This window comes from Schistocerca nitens, chromosome 2, assembly GCF_023898315.1.
Source record: "Schistocerca nitens isolate TAMUIC-IGC-003100 chromosome 2, iqSchNite1.1, whole genome shotgun sequence".
In the NCBI taxonomy this organism is placed as follows: Eukaryota; Metazoa; Arthropoda; class Insecta; order Orthoptera; family Acrididae; genus Schistocerca; species Schistocerca nitens.
The window spans coordinates 550,603,667-550,624,040 of NC_064615.1; the positions used below are offsets into that span (position 1 = coordinate 550,603,667).

At 44.2% G+C, this 20,374-nt stretch overlaps 1 protein-coding gene across 2 annotated transcripts in view; it reads left to right on the plus strand.

The window, feature by feature from the left end:
* LOC126236567 (protein gustavus) overlaps positions 1-20,374 on the plus strand; it is a 343,635-nt gene that overhangs the window by 222,958 nt on the left and 100,303 nt on the right. The window contains exon 2 of one of the 2 annotated variants that reach the window (XM_049945974.1): positions 18,078-18,121. The exons of the other annotated variant lie outside the window; for it this stretch is intronic. Within the exon in view, the coding sequence (XP_049801931.1) occupies positions 18,078-18,121 (44 nt within the window). The remainder of the gene's footprint in view (positions 1-18,077; positions 18,122-20,374) is intronic. 2 annotated transcript variants of the gene reach the window in all.

The following is a 20,374-nucleotide window of genomic DNA, read 5'->3' on the forward strand; positions in this document are numbered from 1 at the left end:
GCGGATTCCGAAAGCATCGTTCTGGAGTTGACCATCTTGTTGTTCTCTCCACTTATATCATTAACAATTTTCTCCAGAAACGCCAAACAGTAGCAATATTTTTTGATCTGGAGAGAGCATACGATACCTGTTGGAGGAGAGGCATCCTCCGCACACTGTTTTCTTGGGGCTTTCGAGGTCGGCTGCCCCTTTTCCTTCGCGAATTTATGGCAGAGCGCACATTTAGAGTGCGGGTGAACACTACTCTCTCCCGTACTTTCTCCCAAGAAAACGGGGTACCCCAGGGCTCCGTGCTGAGTGTTGTACTGTTTGCCATTGCCATCAATCCAATTATGGATTGTCTCCTTCCTGATGTCTCGGGCTCCCTCTTTGTGGACGATTTTGCGATCTACTACAGCTCTCAACGGACCAGCCTTCTTGAACGACGTCTTCAAGGATGTCTCGATCGCCTCCACTCTTGGAACATCGACACCGGCTTCCGTTTTTCTCCCAGTAAGACCGTTTGCGTTAATTTTTGGCGACGTAAGGAGTTCCTTCCGCCCTCCTTACATCTAGGTCCTGTCAACCTTCCGTTTTCCAACGTCGCTAAATTCTTGGGTCTTATGTTTGACAGAAAACTGTGCTGGTCCTCCCACGTTTCTTATCTTTCGGCTCGCTGTCTGCGATCCCTAAACACCCTCCGTGTCCTGAATGGTACCTCCTGGGGAGCGGACCGAGTGGTCCTTCTCCGCCTCTATCGCGCCTTAGTGCGCTCGAAATTGGACTATGGAAGCATAGTCTACTCCTCTGCTCGGCCGTCTATTCTTCGGCGTCTCGACTCTATCCATCACCGTGGATTACGTTTAGTGTCTGGAGCTTTTTACACCAGCCCTGTGGAAAGCCTTTATGCGGAGACTGCTGAACCTCCGCTGTCCAATCGGCGAGCAGTCCTTCTGAGTCGTTATGCTAGACATCTGTCTTCCATGCCTGCTAATCCAGCCCATGACCTTTTTTTCGACGCCTCCTTTGACGTAGGGTATGCAGGCCGCCCCTCCTCCCTACTACCACCGGGAGTCCGCTTCCGTCAACTACTCCATTCTCTTTCCTTCCGCTTTCCTAAAACCTTCACAACTTGGGGTACAGCACCGCCTTGGCTCCGTCCCCGGATCTGCCTGCTCCGTGACCTTTGTCGATTTCCCAAGGATGGTACCCCTTCACTTGTTTATCGTCGGGCATTTGCTGCTCTATGTGCACAAATGACGGACGCCACATTTATTTTCACCGACGTCTCGAAAACATCGTTAGGTGTAGGGAGTGCCTATATTGTTGGCGACACCCCAAATCACTTTCGGCTTCCCGACCAGTGTTCGGTTTATACTGCGGAGCTTTACGCTGTTCTCCAGGCTGTCCACTACATCCGCCGCCATCAGCGGATACAGTACGTTATCTGCTGAGATTCTCTCAGCTCTCTCCTCAGTCTCCACGCTCTTTATCCTGTGCACCCTCTGGTCCACCGGATTCAGGACTGTCTGCGCTTGCTCCACCTGGGGGGCGTCTCGGTGGCGTTCCTCTGGCTCCCGGGACACGTTGGTATCTGTGGAAATGAGGCGGCCGATATTGCAGCCAAGGCTGCAGTCTCACTTCCTCGGCAAGCTATTCAATCGCTTCCCTTCGCCGATCTACGGAGCGTTCTATGTCGTCGTGTTGTTCATTTATGGGACACGCATTGGTCGACACTTACCCATAATAAATTGCGGGACGTGAAAGCTCTTCCTTGTGCTTGGACCTCTTCCTCCCGAACGCGTCGTCGGGAGGAGGTAATTTTAACTAGACTCCGGATAGGGCACTGTCTTTTTAGCCATCGACAACTTTTAAGCGGCGATCCTCCCCCACTATGTCCCCACTGCTCTCAGCTGTGGACGGTAAGACACCTTTTAATTGAGTGCCCCTATTTTAATCCGTTACGCTCCCGTCTACAGCTATCGCCTGATATATCGTCGATTTTAGCAGATGACACGCGCTCCGCCGACCGCGTTCTCAAGTTTATTAGTGCCAGTGAAATGACGTCAGTCATTTGAAGCTTTTTTTGGGGACAACCAACCCCTTTCTGTAGTGGATATTTAAGCCTTCCTTCTGCTTTTAGTTTCTCCAATTTTATGACTTTCGTTCTCATTGCTGCTGGTTTCCATTTTCGGTTTTTACTGTTTCCTAAGTCACGGACTAGGCGCTAATGACCATAGCAGTTTTGCGCCCTAAAACCAAAACAAAAAGGTGTATATTTACATAAACTATTTTTAGGTTGCCGATTGTAAAGTCTTTGTTCGGCTATATAATAAAAAGTTTATTTTGCTTATTTAATTGGGAATGTTAAATTACATTTTACGCAACAGTTGTACTGTAATGTAGGAAAAATCAAATAGTACTACATTATGCGGAGGAAAAGAGGAAAAAACATTGTTGCAAATAAGAGCCGTAGAAATTCATTATATACAGAACGGTTTGAGGAATTGTTTCCTCTTGAATGTGAGGATTGTCAGTGTCTTCATTTTTGTTTCACAAAAAATCTGTAGTGAACGTTAAAAATTACTGGGATTGGGTGTATGTTGTCTTGCTTAGATCACATGCTATTGATCTCCGTAATAAAATGTTTCCTCGCTGTATCGTGATAGCTTAGTGACATTGTAGCAGCCACTTGCTCGTGTGGCCGGACTGGCTGCCACAGCTCTCTAAGCCCTTCATTGACATGTTTCATCCTTGGGCTAGCGAAATGCTGGAGGAGCAAAACTTACCTCCACATTTGTGTGTTCTCCTAAAACTATCACATAACAATTTCACTTTAAACAGCTGCTTCCATTTGAAACAAGAGGGTCTGGTTATATTAACTGTGGTCTGGAGCCCGGACTCAGACGCTCATTACTCAGCTCGATAAGCTTCGGGTGCCCTTGAGGAGCTGTATTCCGCGTTGGTTATAAACCTAGGGCCGCCCTTGAAGTATTTTTCTGGCGCCCTGTGGCGCCACAGTATTGATTTCCACCCCAAGGCCCGCGCTTCTCCGCTCTTTCTCCTCTTGCCGACCACCACTCTTCCGCGGCTTCCTCCATATCCCTTGCCTCGTCCGTCGGCCCTTATCTGCCCTCCTTACCCTCCACACACACACACACACACACACACACACACACACACACACACACTTGCGCGCCGGCAGACGACTAAAGCACAGAACACGAGGCGCTATGTCTGATCTTCCTCCTAAAGAAACAGTGGGGCATGCAAACACGGCGAATGGTCGTCCCATCCTGTGCTGTTCTGGTTCGTAACTTAAGTGGAATAGTCTTGCGCGTTTCTGCCTCATTGTCAGTAGAGCTTATTTCGTAAGGGCAAGTTAGTGCCCTTCCTATTATTATAGTGGTGTGCAAGTCAGAATGCGAATGTGTAGATACGTTCGTGGTACTTCGCAGCGTCGAGTGTGTTCTGTCTGTTCACTCCACACCCTTCAGCCATTTTTCCTTGGTAACAGGCAGTCCTTTATTTCTAAAAAAAGTTTTAGGTTACTCCGACATCGGATATAATGCAGCGAAAACTACTTATAACTGAAGCATGGGACACCACGCGTCTTTTAGCCATTACGTCGTCAACATGGCGAACTACAAAAAAATGGTATCGAAGTCTTCAAATGAAGCAGACGATACCGAGAAACACCCAAACATACAAGAGAATGTGGTATCAATCACCACAGTTTACACCTCGTCAAATGAAGCACGCAATTCCCATCAGCTCCTGAACAATAAAAGAAAATGTCAACGTACACTTCAGTTGACCTATAATAATACACCTCAAATGAAACAGGTGAGTCCAATCAACCCTCCGACATACAAAACAATACAAGGAAATATTACCGAACACATATTTTAACCTATAAAACACTATTAAGACACAATAAAACAACCATCCACACCTATCAACAGCAATAGAAACTACACTACAAAAATGTATTGTAACCTTCTTTGGCTCCCGAAATGGCGTAGATGGGTGGTATCCCGTGCTTCAATTGACCCAATTTTTAATACAGCTGGAAATTTAACTATAAAACTACAGTGTCACATTAATAACATTACAGCAGTTTTAAAACCGACTTTAGTTCATGGCTGCTGTAGTCTTCACGCCTTCTTACATTACTCTTGCCAGTAGCAAGACGTCTTTCATGAACCAAGAGCGTACATAGTCCATGGGCTGGAATAACACAAGTGGAGGACCAATCTACTTTATGAACATCAGATTGCTGACTGTGGAAAGATCAAATGAAGCTCGAAAAAATTAAATAAATTTACGTGCGTAAAATCTTTGGCACTCTTCAGAGTTCGCAGCATCGTAAAAAAAATTATTTGTCGACGAAAAGTTTAGGGGTAGGCATCCCCCAGCATTCCCCCGGAAAAACAGCACTGGTAACAGGTAACGCCTTGGGTACGCGCCAGATCGAGCCAATTTCTGCTCCTCGCTCCTATGATAATTTATAAGCTGTTAGAAAGATCGCTGTCGCTTTTAACGCAATACTGATGATTTCCATATTGAAAAGGGTTTGCTAGTGAAAATAAAAAAAAGCCAGAGACGTAGCGGAATGATGCCCTTCGATGGAGCGTCATGTGACGCACTGCGTTTGGCTACTGCGCATTCCCCGTCATCCGCCTTCCCACATGTACTTCGTGGCGATTAAGTTTCCGTTTTGTACATGCTCAACCTGTAAGTCACGCCTTTTTCTCAGCTGTCACTCGGATCTATCTGTCGCTACAATGTCTATAACTACACATTCTAGTACTCGTTGGCCAACATTTTTCCCACTTCACTCCCACCTTCAGTGACCCGATAATTAAAATACTCCCGGAAAAGTTAAAATACGTCGACAGGGTACTCCCTTTGTATAGGGAGAATTTTTCACTGTTGCTTCTGCTTCCTTGAAGTACTTTCGTGTTGTATTTCGCCAGATAATTTTTTTTACCAACCATCAACAGGCAGTTCAAAGTGCCCTTACTTCCCACCATGTTTTACTATCGTACATCGAATGCAGATTTAGGAGGCCCTTCCCGTGCCTCGTTCAGAGGTGTCGCAGTGGCAGCTCCGTCTCCATTCGAGGAGACTGCTTTTAAATCCTCGTCCAGCCGGCCTTATAGAGTGTGACGCAGATAAAACCGGCCCCTGCGCTGAAAGCAATATGAAGAAAATCAACGTTCATCATCGCTTTCTTACATTTTTATTGTACAGTTTCATTATTAGCAGTTCAAGTAACAATTTACTTTCATTAGTTCAATAAGCATATTTTAGAAAGGAATTTAACGTCTGTGTTCAAATGTTCTCCGCCAACATCCAAGAAAAGTTGTGCACGTCGAAGTATGTTAAGGAAAACACTCTTCATTACTCTTTGAGGAATGTTCGAAATTTCTTCACATATGTTGTATTTTAATGTGTCAAGTGTTCTGGGATTGTAGCGGTAGACTCTAGCCTTCAGAAATACCCAGAGGTAAGTCACAAGGTGACAAGTCTGGAGAGCGCGCTGGCCACAAACCCTTACTAATGGGCCTCTTTTCTGTAAAATCAGTATGTATACGAGCTAAGGACAAATCCGACGTATGAGAAGTTGCCCCATATGGCTGGAAATATGCACATTTTTCGTTTCGAGTTAAGAGAGCCGAAAATTCATTGTAGAGTTGCAAGTAAACGTGTGTTGACAGTCGTTGAATAACAATGGCCCGATAATGGTTACCAGATACAGCACACCATACACCAATTTTTAAATCTTGTAACGGCTTTTGCAATATGCCATGGGGATTCTCTGTAGAGCAGTGTCTTGTGAATTAACGTAAGCCGACAGATGAAACCAAGCTTCATCCGTCGAAAAAAGGAGGAACGGATCAAGCTGTCCGCCAGCGACATTTTCCAGCAACCAATTACAGTAATGTGTAAGTTTTCCCTTGTCCGCTTGTTTTATTTGCTCAACAACACTCACACGGTAATATTTCATTCTTAAGCCATGAAGGATGCGTTGTCATGACCTGCGAGATATTCCACATTGCTGTGATAATCGTATTGACTTGTAAGGTCTTCTTTCAATGTATGCCGTCACGTTTGCCACAACTTCAGGTGTACATACAGTATGTGCCTTATTTCTCTTTGAATTAACAATACTGCCTGTCGAACGCCACTTTCTCACTAGATCCTGAATCTTTGATTTTGTAGGAGTATTACTTTCAGGGAACTTTTCATGAAATGAATGGATTCAAACCGCACATATTCTTCAACAATGAACACACGTTCTTCAATGGAGTAAGACATGACAATGAAGTACACGGTTTATAACTACTACTTTCCGTATGAACTACTCACCCGCTACTGCTTTTGGAAGGTGGCAAAGCAACTGACAAGCTAGTAATGCTACTCACGCGCTTTCGCAGTGCGGTTCGGGCCTGTTTCAAGTGGACCTCCGTTTCTGTATGGTGTCTCTCTTAGCCCTTTTTCTACGTGCCTGTTTTTAGCGATCTTCTATTATGTCAATTGGGACTGACGTATAGTGTTTTCTTAACTCCTCTGTCTTCGTGTTCTAAAGTTTTGACGTGTGCGCGTATGACCCCAGTTGTTTTTGAGCAAAACAAACTGCAAATGCCGGAATGGTTCCACTGGAGAAGACACGGCCGGCTTTCCTCTATCTTCTCCCAATCGGACCTCAGACCCATGAACTGGTCTTGGACGGGCTTTAAACCCTTCTTTTTCCTCTTCCCTGCACTGCGACCGAGAATAGCCCGAACTCACATGCAGCACTACGTGGCAGTAATCCCGAGAATACTGATGTGATTGCTGTAGGTATATAGCCGGATGCCGAGATTAGCTTAAAATAGCTTCCTTAATCATTCACATTTCATGACGAGGCGAACGGGAAATCTTCGCCAGCTCCTCCTGGAACCACGTTTTTTGCAAAACACAACTTAAACGAATCTGGCACAGACGTTCTTTAGAAATTGATAGCTTTTTATCTGTCCTCAGCACCGTTATCTTCATAACAATCCCAAATATCCTTGTCTGTAGTCATTAGTTATTAATTAGTGAAGAGGGACTCTCATAGATTACTGATAGTCTAACGTTACCTGGAATGTCAGTAAGACTAAAAAAATGTTGTGATAAGGAGCAAGTGGCGTCTTTGTTGTGGTTTGCACATAGGGAGACATTATGAAGAAACTGTTCTTCCAGACAGCAACGGCCTTCAGAGAGTATTGAGGGGGCAGCGGGGAAACGTATAATCAGCGCTATCTTGATGACCCTGTAATCACGAACCTGTGGATTGCTTGGAGCTTATACTCGAAGGCAGACGGTGACAAAATGTATCGAAGCTCAGCTGTCAGGTAGAGCGAAGAGGAAGCAGTGATAGATCGATAAAAATGTGGTAGTTCTTCGTTATTCCTACTAGAGGAACTATTCCAGGCCTGTAGGGAAGTAATACTGAGAATATATTTCATTTTATTTTATGGTTGATTGCTTTGGGAACTGGACGAAGGGGCGACCGACTTAAGTGGATTTGCCTGAGGTGCTAGCTGGTATGTGGCGTTAAGGGCTGCTGCAAGTGTGCTTATATCTGTGTAATAACATTAAGCCAGAGTTGGTTTAGCAAGCCGCCATAACGCTGACACTGTTGCCATTACGTGTTACCTGCGCTCTGTTGCATGTGCTAAGTTGCTAAGCCTGAGTAACTACGACGTGTTAGCGTGAGGATCCCACAGTTTCCTCGTTGCTTGGAGCTCGGAATTTTGTCAGGTGTAGTAATACTGGCCTGGACGCTGTCTTGCTGGCTTCTGGGAATAGTTTCTCTTGCCTACCTGCTTGTTCCATACCGTTCGTTCCCGCTACCCTCCTCGGGTCTCCGTGTCTGTCCACGCATTATACAGACACGCCAAGTATTAAGATTTGCTCGTAACTATCTCGATTTCTAGGCTAAAATTACGATCTTACGGGAGCCCCTGCTAAAATTGCGGAATTTGGTATAAGTTCGACAATGCAAGGTCTTTAGTTTCCTCGTGTTGTGAATCGATATTGTTTCAGAAATATCACAATACTCATTGATCATCTGTTCAGCGCATCTTATTTCACACTCCACTAATACTTTGCATTAAATTACATCTGCATTTTATATTTTGAAAACCGTGACTTTGAAAGCTAATTTTTAAATTGGCAGCACCCTTTTTACTAGAGGTTAAAGTCGTAAATTTTTACTTTTCGGATACTACAATTAGGCTTCAAATAGAGAATTTTGTCAATTTAAAAAATTTTTTTCCTCATTACTGATAGCTTCTTTCCGGACACGGCATGTCTGTATACTGTCTAAGCTCGGAACAGAGCAGTGCAGCCCATAATACGCCTTAAAATTCCTAAAGCATGCACTGCTCATTTATTTTTCACACTTGCTCTAAGCCTACATTCTTAGCTGCAGTCGAAGCAGCACTAATGGAAATTTTTCTCCATTTTTAAATCATAAGTGCTACAAGACAAACTTAGGAAATTCCTGGAGTTACGAGAGACTTAGGTGGAAACAAATTATTACAAACAAGAAACCGCGATAAGCTATTGCATTTAAATACAGTTCTGCCTTAAAGGCTGCGTCAGGCTTGCTCAAGGTCCAGATATTGAATTTCTTGTGTTGCGGACCTCCAGTGATGTGATGTGAGGCGAGGCGAGACGATACGAGCGTGCATTACAAACGTAGTTGTTATCCCATCCTTGACATGTCTCTTCTTAGAGGACTGACACGAACCCACAACAGCTGAACGAACGTCCAGTGTGCTTTTTGAAAAGACTGGCAGACGCAAATGAACTTCGACCCACGCCTATTAACATTTTGCAAATCTAACGGCAGAAAACGCAGGGCGGAAGTCGGCTCTGAAACCCTTGTCACATGTCAGGCCCGCACGTAGTTTCGTGCTTTGCGGTTTGTCTCACCTACAAGTTGGAGGAAGTGTGTGCTGACTACTCCCGGGAAAATACGCATAGACTCCGGCGTTACTCGTAATTATTGTGACGATGTTCAGTTCTGATAAATCTGACAACACTGTGTGCTAAGAAATTCTTGTGTATTTTTTGGTCAAGTCAGAGCATAACATATTTTAACAATTTATGTGGCGTGATAGGCCTACATGGGTGCATCTTTACTAGGAAGATGCAAAATAACAGGAAATGGGTAATATTAAAACGTAGCAGGGTGAGCACAGTTCGGCAACGACCAGCACAATCCATGTTCTGCTTCGTGCCCTGCACAGTGCAACATTGATGAGCACAATTGTCTTGTAATGACGGAAGCGTTACTAGCGTACCCACTTTCTCATTAAGCCAGTCCATACACAGAAATCCAATTTTTGCATGTTTCCTTTCTAGGTCGCAATCTTTTTAGACATCCAGTTTTATGATACTCTTATTTAGACTCATTCCCGAGTTGGAAACAGTGACAACTGCAGCCAAAGCAGTTTTTCATGCAAACTCATTAGCTGAATACTACTGACATACAGATGGTAGACAAAAATTAGCTCTAGTTTCCACGGTTTTTAGACAGAGTGCCAGTTTATAGAAAGTAGTACCTTCGATTAGCTTCTCATATTTATATAGTTTTGTGCTTCTTTAAGTAGTGTTAAATGTCTATGTGCGATCAGCTGTTGCCAATTAGTCCCTTGCCTTTCACTTTAAGACGGTAAATCACATGGGCTGTAGGCTATGAGTAAGCCACAGCAAGATACAGAAAACAGCCTATAGGCTCAAAGCTGAGTAGTAGCGGCTTTGGGCGAGACGACCGCCGTCGCCTCATCCCCTTATTCTGCTCGGAGTGGGTCAGGTGCAGAGTGTGGTCCATGGAAGACGTGTGTGGGCAGGAGAGAGCCCGAAGAACGTAATACGCCCCGCGTCCCTTCTTTGTCTGGAGACAAAGCGGACTCGAGCAGACTCCGCCAGTGACACCTTACTACATTCCCCCTCGTCCCTCCCGTGCTTACATATTTATGGGGGGTTTTGTGTACTCGGGACCTCAGAAGAGCAGCTTTCCCTCTACAGCGTCGCTTTCGCTTTGACGCCAGGACGAGCAGCGCATTATCTGTTCTGAAACAAACGGATTTCACGATTTGGAGATCGATAAAAGCAGGAGTCCAAACATACCCTAAATATATGAATTAAAATGATTGATTCTTACTTAGATCTGTCCGCAGCTCGTGGTCCTGCGGTAGCGTTCTCGTTTCCCGCTCACGGGGTCCCGGGTTCGATTCCTGGCTGGGTCAGGGATTTTCCCTGCCTTGAGATGACTGGCTGTTGTTGCGTCGTCGTCATTATTATTCATCCCCATTAAGGTCGGCGGAAGCAATGGCAAATCACCTTCTCTAGGACCTTGCCTAGTCAGCGGTGCGGCTCTCCCGCATCGTCCCCTACGCTCCTCGGAGTATTGGACCTCATCACCACCATCACATCTTGATCCGCCCCAAGACCTTCACAAGTCTTCTAGGGAGCGCGTAAATCGATCCCAGTGTTTCTGCGACTAAAATTATGAAGTCTTACATCGTTAGTTCCATCTGCAACTGCTCCTGAATTACCTCCAATATACGAGGTGCATTAAAGTTCTAAGGCCTCAGATTTTTTTTCTAATTAACTACTCACCCGAGATAGATGAAACTGGCGTTACTTCTCGACGTAATCGCCCTGCAGACGAACACATTTTTCACAACGCTGACGCCATGATTCCATGGCAGCGGCGAAGGCTTCTTTAGGAGTCTGTTTTGACCACTGGAAAATCGCTGAGGCAATAGCAGCACGGCTGGTGAAAATGCGGCCACGGAGAGTCTTTCATTGTTGGAAAAAGCCAAAAGTCACTAGGAGCCAGGTCAGGTGAATAGGGAGCATGAGGAATCACTTCAAAGTTGTTATCACGAAGGAACTGTTGCGTAACGTTAGCTCGATGTGCGGGTGCGTTGCCTTGGTGAAACAGCACACGCGCAGCCCTTCCCGAAAGTTTTTGGAATTTGTTCTTCAAAACATTTTCGTAGGATGCACCTGTTACCATAGTGCCCTTTGGAACGCAATGGGTAAGGATTACGCCCTCGCTGTCCCAGAACATGGACACCATTTTTTCAGCACTGGCGGTTACCTGAATTTTTTTTATTGGCGGTGAATCTGTGTGCTTCCATTGAGCTGACTGGCGCTTTGTTTCTGGATTGAAAAATGGCATCCACGTCTCATCCATTGTCACAACCGACGAGAAGAAAGTCCCATTCATGCTGTCGTTGCGCGTCAACATTGCTTGGCAACATGCCACACGGGCAGCCATGTGGTCGTCCGTCAGCATTCGTGGCACCCACCTGGATGACACTTCTCGCATTTTCAGATCGTCATGCAGGATTGTGTGCACAGAAATGCCAACTCTGCAGGCGACCTGTTCAACAGTCATTCGCGATCCCCCAAAACAATTCTCTCCACTTTCTCGATCATGTCGTCAGACCGGGTTGTGCGAGCCCGAAGTTGTTTCGGTTTATCACACGATGTTCTGCCTTCATTAAACTGTCGCACCCACGAATGCACTTGAGACACATCCATAACTCCATCACCACATGTCTCCTTCAACTGTCGATGAATTTCAATTGGTTTCACACCACGCAAATTCAGAAAACGAATGATTGCACGCTGTTCAAGTAAGGAAAACGTCGCCATTTTAAGTATTTAAAACAGTTCTCATTCTCGCCGCTGGTGGTAAAATTCCATCTGCCGTACGGTGCTGCCATCTCTGGGACGTATTGACAATAAAGGCGGCCTCATTTTAAAACAATGCGCATGTTTCTCTTTCCAGTCCTGAGGAAAAAAATCGCAGGCCTTAGAACTTGAATGCACCTCGTACCACACCTTCGCACCCTTTCAGCGTAACTCATCTTTGGGAAGAGGAAGTCACATGGAGCTAACATTACTGAATGTCACGGGTGGAGAACTGCAGCCAGAAACCCTACTTACGTTACAAATGCAAACATTCGAAAGCGTCTTAGCCGTGATGCAGCTCTTAGTGTTTCCAGCAGTATTGGAGCAGCCGTGACACAAACTTCGCGAAAATCCTTTCCTTATCAGACTTACCCACGAGTTCCATTTACGTCAGGACGACTCTCTTCAATGCAGCTGTGATGTCACCTAACGATCGTCGATATTCTCGCAGTGTAAGCGCTGTTGGCTGATCTGAGGCGACCAATCATCCTGTGTAGTTATGAGTTGAGGGGTATGAAAGGGAAGCAGTGGTAGGGATGGGAGTGAGACAGGGTTGTAATCTTTCCCCGATGTTATTCAATCTGTATATTGAGCAGTAAAGGAAACAAAAGAAAAGTTCGGATTAGGTATTAAAATCCATGGAGAAGAAATAAAAACTTTGAGGTTCGCCGATGACATTGTAATTCTGTCACAGACAGCAAAGGACTTGGAAGAGCAGTTGAACGGAATGGACAGTGTCTTGAAAGGAGGGTATAAGATGAACATCAACAAAAGCAAAACGAGGATAATGGAATGCAGTCGACTTAAATCGGGTGATGCCGAGGGAATTAGATTAGGAAATGAGACGCTTAAAGTAGTAAAGGAGTTTTGCTATTTGGGGAGCAAAATAACTGATGGTCGAAGTAGAGGATATAAAATGTAGACTGGCAATGGCAAGGAAAGCGTTTCTGAAGAAGAGGAATTTAACATCGAGTATAGATTTAAGTGTGAGGAAGTCATTTCTGAAAGTATTTGTATGGAGTGTAGCCATGTATGGAAGTGAAATATGGACGATAAATAGTTTGGACAAGAAGAGAATAGAAGCTTTTGAAATGTGGTGCTACAGAAGAATGCTGAAGATTAGATGGGTAGATCACATAACTAATGAGGAGGTACTGAATAGGATTGGGGAGAAGAGGAGTTTGTGGCACAACTTGACTAGAAGAAGGGATCGGTTGGTAGGACATGTTCTGAGGCATCAAGGGATCACCAATTTAGTTTTGGAGGGCAGCGTGGAGGGTAAAAATCGTAGAGGGAGACCAAGAGATGAATACACTAAGCAGCTTCAAAAGGATGTGGGCTGCAGTAGGTACTGGGAGATGAAGCTTGCACAGGATAGAATAGCATGGAGAGCTGCATCAAACCAGTCTCTGGACTGAAGACCGCAACAACCACCACGTTAGATATTTACGGAAGATGTGGTTGACGCTACCAAAGTTGTACGTCTCTTGGGAGAAAGTGGATTTTATAACAAAAATTTACTCCCACCTCCACCGTTGGTGTCAGGGGTGGTTGTGTGCAATGTGCCTCTCCGTGTAGTCTCGTGCTACTATCGTTTAGGGATCGGCAGTCGACTAGCAGCCACTGAGCGCTGCCCCCGAAGGGCGGGGCCAGAGCGACCGAGTTTGGCTCTGGAAGCGGGCCAGCGGAGCAGCGGATCGGCTCGGGGCACTCCTTGGTTGCCATGGCGACAAGGACGCATTGATCGGCCGCCCACTGCAGCAGCGGCCGCCTGCTGCACGTCTTAAAGCTGACCGGCGCCTCCCGTCACTGTTGAACACCACTGTCGTACAGACATTGTCGCAGCTGTTAACATCGCTGCTGGTAGTCAGTCGTAGGAATTGAAATAGTGGAGAGGGTTGTTGCATAAAATGGTTAGAATTTATTACATACACGTTTTGAGTGTTGATAACCGTACCATTTTTTTCTTTCTTTTCGCAGTGAAAGACAATGTGACGCGGCAAACTCAAAATTGCGTGCAGTTGACTCGAATTGCCCAGGAGGATGCAACAGCAACGCGTTTTTCTAATTTATTCATTGGGTTGCCTGTCTCCAGACACGAACGAATTTGATGCAACAACGCAGGACAGAGGGTTAACAAAGCTTGAAGACGGCATAACCTACAGGTGCAATGATCAGTTACGGGAATTCTGTAAACCATTGGCAGGCTCCCCTTATCAAATAGACACCAATAACTGGCGGCAAATTCCCAGTGGAGTGGTTCTCTGATAGCTGTCGTGGGACACACACGTCGTGATCGTAGTCAGTGTTACACGAAACACTGACAGATCTTGGAGTAGGAAGTCTGCTATAGTTTTGTTGAAGCAACCGTTTTGGCATTCACTTAATTTTTTAGCAACATTAGAAAATCTTTATCAAGTCGCATGAACCACTGGTATAGGCATGCATATTCAAATACAGAGATACGTAAACAGGCAGAATACGGCGCTGCGCTGGACTACACCAATACAAGTGTCTGGTGCAGTTGTTACGTCGATTACTGCTGCTACAATGACAGGTTATCAATATTTAAGCGAGTTTGAACGTGTTGTTACAGTCGGCGCATGAGCGATGGGACACAGCATCTCAGAGGTAGCGATGAAGTGGGGATTTTCCCGTACGACCATTTCTTGCGTGTACTGTGAATATCAGGAATCGGGTAAAACACCAAATCTCAGACATCGGTGCGGCCGGAAAAAGATCCTGAAAGAAAGACCAACGACGACTGAAGAGAATCGTTCAACGTGACAGAAGTGCAAGCCATCTGCAAATTGCTGCAGTTTTCAATGCTGAGCCATTAACAAGTGTCACCGTGTGAACCATTCAACGAAACATCGGTATGGGCTTTCGGACCCAAAGGCCCACTCATGTACCCTTGGTGACTGCACCACACAAAGCTCTACGCCTTGCCTGGGCCCGTCAACACACACTGGAGAGTTGATGACTGGACACATGTTGCCTGATCGGACGAGTCTCGTTTCAAATTGTATCGAACGGATAGACGTGTACGGGTATGGATACAACCTCATGAATCCATGGACCTTGGATATCAACAGGGGACTGTCCAAGCTTGTGGAGGCTCTATAATGGTGTGAGGCGTGTGCACTTTGAGTGATATGGGACCCCTTATTCGTCTAGATGCTATTGACAGGTGACACGAACGTAAGCTTCCTGTCCGATAACCTGCATCCATTCATGTCCATTGTGCATCCCGACGGACTTGGACAATTTCAGCAGGACAATGCGACACCCTCACGTCCAGAATTACTACACAGTGGCTTCAGGAACACTCCTGAGTTCAAACACTTCCGCTGACCACCAAACTCCCCAGACATGAACATTATTGAGCATATCTGTGATGCCTTGCAACGTGCTGATCAGAAGAGATGTCCACCCTCTCGTACTCTTACGGTTTTATGAACAGTCCTGAAAGAGTCGTGGTGTCAGTTCCCTCTATTACTACGTCAGACATTAGTCTGCTCCATGCCACGGCGTGTTGCGGAACTTCTGCGTGCTCGCGGGACCCCCACACGAAATTAGGCAGGTGTAGCAGTTTGGCTCTTCAGTGCAGTATATCAAAATCTTTGACTACTCTTCTCGTCTTTCAGAATGTAGGCGAAGTGTTAAAACACTAGCTGCCCAGTAATGATTCTTTGGTAATTCGTGTCTTCGCTTGAACGCAGATATTCTGTATGTATTTACACCATAGAGCTTTTGCTTCTTTTCCCAAACGCATCGTTATTAGTTTCATAATGAAATAACCGCAAATAAATAAGTGCAATCTACTCGGAAGACACTTTATAGTGGTTTAGGTAGGAATAGTTCCTAGCCCATTGTATGTAGCGAAATAGGTGATATTTGTTCTTACGAATTTTGTGGAATTGTTGCTGACAATATTCTTGGGTTTGTGAACTTGTCTTTATCAAACTGTGGCATAACAATTACGTTGTAACTTATAATGGGAAATTCGTCACGTTAGTTCGATTAGTAATTTATTTATTGGGGATTTATGACGCGTAAATGGATGTTGCAGTGGTGCGCTTGCTTGTGTTCTTTACGACAATTTTAAAAAAGTTTTAGGAATACACTTCTTCCTTTCAGGTATAGACTATCATTTCATGCTCACAACATGACACTTGTTACACTTGGTATCAAATTTATTTAACGCAATTTCGTCGATTTTTGTCTATATTGATTTTAAATTTGGAAGTTTATTTTGACGATTACAAACAGTTTGATTTACGACAATGATTTATCGGTCAGTGTTCTTGTTTGCGTTAGTGTGTTCTGCATCGTAACAGAGGATGCAGAACTAGTTTAGAGATACTGGTATGGAACTTCATTGTGGGCACAGTTGGGTATCGTCTTAGTGAAGTCTTCGTAACCACACATATGAGGCGTTGTTATGCGTGTAATTAGGCACTTCTGGCACAGAAGCAGTGTTTCTATTGTGTCAAGAGATAACTTGGTTCGCATTCTCACAGGTATGGTTGTGCGATTCATGTAAACAAGTCACGGTTGTTAAAAAAAAACCGTTTGGCGTATGTTGTTAGCCTACGTATTTATTTCAAGATAATTAACGAAAGAAAAAATAAAAATTGGCTACTTACAAAAACTGAAATCTAAGAGACAAACAAGAGACTACGTACAACTATTCTTTCTTTAGCAATGGCATTCAACGCCATTTTAGTGTCAAATAAAGACTACTGTAATTTGTGTGAATGCTAGTCTGAGAAAATGCCAAATCAACTTAAGACACTACCAAATATCAAGCAATGTTACCTTCCCAGAAGGTGATAGGTTGAATAGCCTTGCTCTGCGTGCACGTGATAACCATATGGTCGCCAATTGCTCAGGAAAAAGAAATCAGAATTTTCAAACACAAGCCTTGTAGCGGTGGATTTTTCTTTTATGAAATAGGTCTCTTGAGACCTTTTTTGGGAAATCTGCTTATGTTGTGTTACCTATTAAATGTCGCAGACGTAATTAGTGTTAAAAGGAAGTTGATAGTTACTGTGTACAAAGGAGTTAAATGCTGATAAAAAGGAAAGATTCAGTTAAAGCGGAATTCTTTACTCGCTGTCATTTATCAAAACCTCCAGTAACGTTAGACAACTAAAGCAGAGTACATTGGGTGAAGAACAACGAACACAGCTGAAGACAGTAGCAAGAGGTGGAAGAAAAAGCAGTAACGGCCAGCGTGTTTTACCTTGGATAATAAATATTGTAGTGATGTGATATTTTGTATGGGAGACACTTGTAATCAGTTTTGCTGTTTGTGAGACAGATTAGTTACGAATAAATTAAATTGGCTTGTCACTTCTGACCACAAACACGACGTGACGAAATTGAAATGCGCGACCATTTTAATTAATAATCAAAAAATATTTGACAATGTTTGCAAATGACGAATACTGAAATTGCGATATGAAAAGGAACAGATGCAATTAAAATGCCGTCAGGATTGGTAATACGTGGTAAACATTCACGCTGTGATTCGGTGGTGGTCTCAACGACGTGTTAGGCTGTGATTGCTAAGTCAATGTTTCCTGATATTATCATCACATTAAACGACGCTGACATTGTTATATTACATTTAAATGTGATCGTCCAGTGGACATACTTCATAGTATGAAGGCAACTCTCTTAAATTTCGCCCGCTCTGCCGTAAATATTGCTCTCCACGATTTACCAAGTTCGTTGGTTTTGTATTTTTCGTGAATTCGTGATAACAAGTGAAGAATCGATACTGTCACTGCAGCAAAACAGAGAAGTACCCAAAGTTCTCTCTGAACTCCAAGGGCAGCTTGGCAGTTCTTCCACAGAGTGATAAATACGGTAGGGCTGAAAAAAGACATAAAACAAGAGCCCTTCGCATCCGGGAAGGAATCCCCTTATTCTCAGTTCAGCGCGAGGGTGCTGGAAAACAAGGAAGATGCTGCTATAAATCGCGCTTGTTCCCTACCTGCCCTCTACGTATCTCTCATCTCTTCCCCTTGTAGAAAAAGTTACTAACCCTAAAATTTTGAAGAGGGGGAGGAGAAACACGCCCTTCTCTTACTTTCCGTAGTCCATTCTTAGTGTTTATCGAAAGGATGAACAAATGTATCTCATTAGTCATGAAGCCGAGACTGTGTGAACGAATCATTGCGTGCCTTCTCTCCCTCCCTCCCTCCCTCCCTCCCTCCCAGATAGCCATTAAATCATTAATTCTTCAGAATTTTCTTTCTGTAAAAACGAGCGCACAGAGAAGTGTTGTTATACTTGCCTTGAAAGTCTTGTTTATTTCTGCCTTTCTTCTGTTACAGGTACGTGCTGACCGCATGTTGGACGATATTCTAGTCTCTAATCGGTAAGTGAGCGTAAGCAGTGGCAAGTACTGGTGTAAATATTTAGCGGTGCCTGTTGTACGTCATGAATACTCATGACTTAGTACTGCCGTTTCGTCAGACGTTCTCACTGCCACGCTGACACGCTTTCACTCTTACGTGGCTAATGAGAAAATCTTTGTATGTAGCATGAAGGTAATACAGCCTACCTTTGGAAGAGGGAATGAATAAGTAATCTGCCTACAATTTCACTGTTCAGTACGTATTTGTTTCTCGTATGTCGTTATGGCACTTCATGAAACACATGACCGTTCGGAAACGTAGTCATAAAGTAGCAGTACTGTACGTGTGGAGTGCTTCACATGTTCCTTCTGACCTACTTCGTTCTGTAATGATTGTAAGAAAGTGTCCAGTGCCACCACTTTAATGACGCATATGTATCAAAAAGAACTTTAGGAAAATAATGGGAATGCTAATTAACAGCTCTTACCGTCACGTTATTCTCTCGCCCAGTCTCCGCTTTAGCTTTAAAGTCTTTTTGTCAATGTAAGACCAATTGATACGAAACTGTCATTTTAGAAAATTACTACGAAACCAGAGCGCTTATCGCAAATTTAGCAAAGTTGGGTTTCTATAATCCCATCTTCTGTAAATGGAATGGAACTTCGGTTGGTCGAAGACTTGAAGAAAATGGATACCAACAGCCGTAATTCAGTAATTTTATTTAGCTACCACTTTCAGCGTCTCAATGGCACCATCTTCATGCCCCTGACGTGTAGCTATACAAGTCGTAACGAAAACGGTCAGTCGATGGAAACCAATTGGATGCAGTGGTCCCTATAATAGCACAAACGATCAGAGGACTTCTGTCTTCTTGTATAGGTACCTGAAGATAATACCAATGAGACACCGAAGCTGGGGTAGCAAAATAAAGCTACAGCTGTCGGTAGATCTCACTAAAATCCCCAAGCAGTTTTGGTCCCCGGTAAGTCAGTAAGCGAACGCAAATGATATATTCAGTTGCTCACTGACCATAACGGCGCTGAAACTGAAGAGGACAGAATGTCGAAATACTGAATTGAGTATTAAATTTTCACCGCGGAAAACTGTAATAGTCTTTCTCTCTTCAATCACGGCACGAATGCCGAAATGGCAAATATTCAGACAAATAATCCCGAAATAGAAAGTAAAAAATATCTCAATAGTGGAAAGGCACCTAGATGCGACGAATTTTATGCTTAAATCACCGACTTTAAGCTGATGTAAACTGACGGAACATTTTATGCTCACGCATTATGAGAACGAAAACCTTCTCATTAAAAACCAACATGGATTGCGCAAAGAGAGATCCTGCGAAACACAGCTTGTCCTGGTAATCCATGAAATCCGGAGCACAGTAGACAACGTTACCCAGGTTGATGCCGTGGTCCTAGACTTCCGTAAGGCATTAAATACATTTCCACATTGTCGTTCAGTAAACTGAGTAAATGAAGTAAAATAATCCTGTGGCATTATTGGCTGGGAGACCCCATTTCCGACTGTTCAACAGCCTGGTGCAAGTCTTTGTTTGACACCACTTCGGCAACTTGCGGTCGATTAAGATAAAACAAACGCCCAGTCCCCGTGCAAGGGAAATGCCCGGCCCTGCCGGGAATCGAACCAGGCACCACGCCATTTAGAGACAGTGACATTGACCACTAGGCCAAGGTATGCGGACTGGACTGATGACCCTCTAGCACATAGAACGTATTACGTTCTTCTTAGCGGGCCGAAATTGACAGATGCAAAGGTAATTTTTTTGCGTACCTACTTAGCAGAGTTCTGGGGCCACTACTGTTTCCAACATGTAGGACTGATCTGTTGGATAACGTCGTAAGCTCAGGCAGGCTTTTGGCAGACATTACTATTGTGTAGCATATAAGAAGGTTGCAACGCCACAACAGTATAGCAAAACGCAGAACGACCTGCAGGGATCGGTGAATGGTGCACGGACTGGCAGTTTGCCCTGAACGTAAATAAATGTAACATTGCGCGCAAATAGGCGAAGATATGGGTTGCCCTGCCGTTAGATTAAGCTGTTGGTGAAAAATCACTAGAAATGGTAAAATTAAAATACCTAGGATTAACACTAATAGTTCGCGGAGACCGAAAGTGGAGTGACCAAATAAAAGAAATAGTAAGAATAGCAGATATCAGGCTGAGATTCATTGAAAGAATATTACACGAAAGGAGTGACTTAAACTCCGATTCTACGGATTCTTGAGCATTGCTTAAGT